Here is a 5,411-nt window from a genome sequence, read left to right as displayed (position 1 = left end):
CCCGGGCTGGGGGGCAGGGGGCAGGTCTCCGCTCACTGCAAGCTCCGCCTCCCGGGTTCACGCCATTCTCCTGCCTCAGCCTCCCGAGTAGCTGGGACTACAGGCGCCCGCCACCTCGCCCGGCTAGTTTTTGTATTTTTAGTAGAGACGGGGTTTCACTGTGTTAGCCAGGATGGTCTCGATCTCCTGACCTCGTGATCCGCCCGTCTCGGCCTCCCAAAGTGCTGGGATTACAGGCTTGAGCCACCGCGCCCGGCCTTGGAGATGGAGTTTTGCCATATTGGCCAGGCTGGTCTTGAACTCCGGACCTCATGTGATCCATCTGCCTTGGCCTCCCAAATGTGCTGGGATTACAGGCGTCAGCCATCATGCCCAACCCAATCTGTGTCCTTTTTTTTTTTGAGACAAAGTCTCGCTCTTGTTGTCTAGGCTGGAGTGTGGTGGTGCGACCTCGGCTCACCGCACCCTGCGCCTCCTGGTTTAAAGCGATTCTCCTGCCTCAGCCTCCCGGGTAGCTGGGATTACAGGCACCTGCCACCATGCCCGACTAATTTTTGTATTTTTAGTAGAGATGGGGTTTTTCCTCGTTGGCCAGGCTAGTCTCGACCTCCTTACCTCAGGTGATCCGCCCGCCTTGGCCTCCCAAAGTGCTGGGATTACAGCCATGAGCCACTGTGCCCGGCCCAGTCTGTGTCTTTCTAACCAAGTCTACCAATTTACTTATACTAGCTTCACATTTATGCAGTTGTTGGAAACTGGCAACAGAAGGTGGAAGAAATAATATGTTTGCAATTGATAACACGACCAAGTTATAGCACCATAATTTGTAACCATCAATTATAATTTTGAGATTCTGATTTTTATAATTTTTTTCCTATTACTATTTTACAGGTAAATCTGAAGAGACCATGTCCTTTCTGGAATGACATCAGCCAGTGTGGAAGAAGGGACTGTGCTGTCAAACCATGTCAATCTGTAAGAACCATGTATACATTTAAAAACTGTTACATGTTTTTTCATCCATTACAACTTTTTGTTTTGTTTTATTTATTTATTTTAAGATTTTTAATGAAAAAATAGAGATGAGGTTGCCCAGGTTGGTCTTGAACTTCTGGGCTCAAACAATCCATCTGCCTTAGCCTCCCAGAATACTGGGATTAGAGGTGTGAGCCACTGTACTCGGCTCATTACAACTTTTTAAAGGGGGCCAATATAACTAAAATAATCGTGCAGTCCTTAGTTTAAATATAACATTCAATGTTTATACGTTAAAAACCCAAACTTATAAAACCTATTTTGAATTACACTGCCTTCATCATAATATAATTAACATTTTGTGGTTAATATAGTCCTTTGACTTATTAGGGAGATTGATAATAGTTCTTTTGGCTTGATATTTGTTTTTCCTCTTACATCTTTTCTGAACCAAGTTATTTATATAGCATAATAAAATGAAATTAATCAAAGTATAAACAAAATTCCGTCCCCCCTTTTTTCAGGTGTATTTTTGCCTTGGATTTCCTGGGGTATGAGTGGACAAAACACCTGGTTTTACTTAGGAATTTTCAGAGCTTTAACATTTGAAGTATCCTACTGTGAAAATAGAGTTTTAAAAATATTTTGAATGACAATTTATTCCCTTTAAAAGTACATCTTTTTATTTTACTTTTAAAATAAAGTCGACATTTTCTTTTTTGAGACGGTGTCTCACCCAGTCGCCCAGGCTGGAGTGCAATGGCACCATCTCAGGTCACTGCAACCTCCGCCTCCTGGGTTCAAGCAATTCTCCTGCCCTAGCCTCCCAAGTAACTGGGATTACAGGTGTGCACCACCACCTCCAGCTAATTTTTTGTATTTTTAGTAGAGACGGGGTTTCACCATATTGGCCATGTTGGTCTCGAAAGTTGACCATTTTAGCAGTTTTTATGTGTACAGTTCAGTGGCATTAAGTATGTTCACATTGTTATGTAACCATTGCTACCATCTATGTCTAGAACTTTTCATCTTCCCAAACTGAAACTGTAAACTGTTCCTATTAATAAGTCTTAATTTCTCCCTCCTCCCAGTCCGTGGCAACCACCATTTGGGTTTTCTTTCCAAATTTGACTACTCTGGTACTTCGCATTAGGGGAATCATACAATATTTGTCCTTTTTTGCATGGTTTATTTCACTTAGCATAGTGTTTCTAGCCTGATACATGTTTGTAGTATGTATCAGAATTTGATTCCTTTTTTTTTTTTTTTTTTGCTCTTGCTGCCCAGGCTGGAGTGCAGTGGTGCGATCTCAGCTCACTGCAACCTCTGCCTCCCAGGTTCAAGCGATTCTCCTGCCTTAGCCTCCCGAGTAGCTGGGATTATAGGCATGCGCCACCATGCCCAGCTAATTTTGTATTTTTAGTAGAGACGGGATTTCTCCATGTTGGTCAGGCTGGTCTCGAACTGGTGACCTCAGGTGATCTGCCCGCCTTGGCCTCCCAAAATGCTGGAATTACAGGTGTGACCCACCATGCCCAGCTTTGATTCTTTTTTAAGGCTGAATAATATTCCACTGTATGCCTATACTATGTTTTGTTCATACATTTACCTGTTGATGGACTTTTGGGTTATTTCTACCTTTTTGCTATTGTGAATAATGCTGCTATGCACAAATCTTTATTTGAATCCCTACTTTAGTTTTTTGGGGTATATACTTCCAAGTGGAATTGCTGGATCATGTGTTAGTTCCATTTGTTTTTTCTGAGGATCTGCCATGCTGTCTTCAACAGTGGCTGTACCGTTTTACATTCCTACCAGCAATGCACAAGAGTTCTAGTTTCTTCACATTATTGACAATACTTTTACTTTCTGTTCTTTTGGATAATGGTTATCCTAATAGATGTGAAGTGTTATTGTGGTTTCGGGTGGTTTAATTTTACATATGTAAATATTGTTATCCAGACTTATCTAGCATGTGGAATTAAGGCCAATGTCAGATACTATTTATGGGCATTTTACCATGAGAATGAGAAGCATGTTTTTTGTTACATTAATCCTCATATACACACAACTTATTGAAAATTAAAGGATTAATTTATGAAACACTTTGTTACTATTAAAGCATGAGCATATTATTAAAGTGATATTAACAATGTAAACATTTTGTATTCTAAGTTTTACGTTTGTAATTTAGTAATAGAAAAAATTAGTTGGGGAAATTTACCAGTATCCTAGTTATATGAATTAGTAAAAATGCTGAAATATGGTAGATGCTTAATAAAGACATTTAATTATACTTGTTCATTAAATGAGCTTTTTATTAATATTAGAAAATATAAATATTTTACAGTTATTGCAAAGTCAAATCTCATCTTGAGATAGCAATTATTTCTGATTATTATTGATGAGGTGTAGAGCTAGGGGATGCCATTTGGAAAAGAAGATTGGAGGGAGCAGAAACGCTGAAAATATTGTAGCATAAAATAATAGCTTATTGATTCCATCAGTTGACAGACTGATGAATGAGATGTATTTCATTGTAAATCCTAGAGAAGACAACCAATTTTAGTATTTGAGAAATGTTAAATATATATTTATTATTTGATTTGAATGTATAGAAATGCTATAAAAGAATCAGGTTAAAGTTATCAATTTGCACTGAAAAATTGAAGTCAGGATCTGGTTATTTTAAGCTTCTGCAGAGCTGGGAAGAACTGAAAGGCAGAATGCCTTTCATGCCAATACTTTATTTTGTTTGTTTGTTTGTGTTTTTTGCTTGTTTTTGAGACAGGGTCTCGCTCTGTTGCCCAGGCTGGAGTGCAGTGGCGTGATCTCAGCTCACTGTACCCTCTGCCTGCTGAGCCTAAGCAATCCTTTCACCTCAGCCTCCCGAATACCTGGGACTACAGGTGGACTACAGGCACACATCACCATGCCCAGCTAATTTTTTGTACTTTTGGTAGAGACAAGGTTTCACTATGTTGCCCAGTGTGGTCTTTAGCTCCTGAACTCGGATGATATACCCGCCTTGGCATCCCAAAGTGCTGGGATTACTGGCATAAGCCACTGTACCTGGCGGCAATACGTGTTTTTTTTCTTGAACTGATGTTATGATGGAGAAAAGCTTTTTTCTTTAAAAGATCATTGGAAGGCCAGGCACGGTGGCTTACGCCTATAATCCCAACACTTTGGGAGGCCAAGACAGGCAAATCACTTGAGGTCAGGAGTTTGAGGTCAGCTTGGCCAACATGGTGAAACCCTGTCTCTACTAAAAATACAAAAATTAGCTGGACATAGCAGAGTGCTACTCGGGAGGCTGAGTAGCACAAGAATCGTTTGAACCTGGGAGGCAGAGGTTGCAGTGAGCCGAGATCTGCCACTGCACTCCAGCCTGGGCAACAGAGTGAGACCCTATCTCAAAAAAAAAAAAAAAAAATCATTGGAAGATATTTATCCATCTAAAAATATTCTTAGTTTGTAAATACAGATAATGTTAGCTTAGCAGAGAAGTGCCACGATTAGATCAGAGTTAGAATGCTAACTGGCAGTATTGGGGGGAGTGTGGAATAGAAGATGAGATGGGGGAGAGTCTGGTAAAGTAACATAGATGTGTTAGTCCATTTTGCATTGCTATGAGGGAACACCTGAGACTGGGTAACTTATAAAGAAAAGAGGTTAATTTGGCTCCCAGTTCTGCAGTGGGAAGAAGCATGGTGCCAGCATCTGCTTGGCTTCTGGTGAGGCCTAAAGCTTACAATCATGGCAGAAGGCAAAAAGGGAGCTGTCATATCACATGGCAAGAGAGAGCAAGAGAGAGCAGGGAGGTGCCAGGTACCAAGTGAACTAATAGATTAGTTCTAGATAGTAGAACTTATTACTTCTAGAAAATAGAGCTAATAGATTAATTCATTACCTCATAGATGGCACCATGCTGTTCATGAGGGATCTGTCTCTGTGACCCAAACCTCTGGGTTCCAAGAACCCAGAATATCTGGCCATCACAGAAAACAAAACAAAAAAAATTCTACTAAGGACCACTGGAGTAATATCAAAAGAACACAGGTGTGAATATCAAGTTAGCACTCAGTGGATCTCCTAGTGGCCAAATATGGGACAATTTGAACATCAAAAGGAATAATGGCTAAATGACTATTTTTACATTTCCTTGCTGTAATATACATAATGTATGCTCAGCAATCCATAGAATAATTTGTTCTTGAATTTTTATTTACTTTTAAGAAATCATATAAATACTACCTAACTATTCTGTTAAAAAATCCAACTTCGAGGCCGGGCGCGGTGGCTCAAGCCTGTAATCCCAGCACTTTGGGAGGCCGAGACGGGCGGATCACGAGGTCAGGAGATCCAGACCATCCTGGCTAACATGGTGAAACCCCGTCTCTACTAGAAAATACAAAAAAACTAGCCGGGCGAGG

At 40.5% G+C, this 5,411-nt stretch overlaps 1 protein-coding gene across 1 annotated transcript in view; it reads left to right on the top strand.

Annotated features, from left to right (window-relative positions):
* The window catches only part of ERO1A (endoplasmic reticulum oxidoreductase 1 alpha), a 63,547-nt gene that overhangs the window by 19,434 nt on the left and 38,702 nt on the right, over positions 1-5,411 (top strand). The window contains exon 3 of the mRNA XM_017849539.1: positions 892-975. Within this exon, the coding sequence (XP_017705028.1) occupies positions 892-975 (84 nt within the window). The remainder of the gene's footprint in view (positions 1-891; positions 976-5,411) is intronic.

This window comes from Rhinopithecus bieti, unplaced genomic scaffold (assembly GCF_001698545.2).
Source record: "Rhinopithecus bieti isolate Rb0 unplaced genomic scaffold, ASM169854v2 scaffold_29928, whole genome shotgun sequence".
In the NCBI taxonomy this organism is placed as follows: domain Eukaryota; kingdom Metazoa; phylum Chordata; class Mammalia; order Primates; family Cercopithecidae; genus Rhinopithecus; species Rhinopithecus bieti.
Note: the sequence above shows the minus strand (reverse complement) of the source record. Positions and strands in the feature narration are given on the sequence as shown.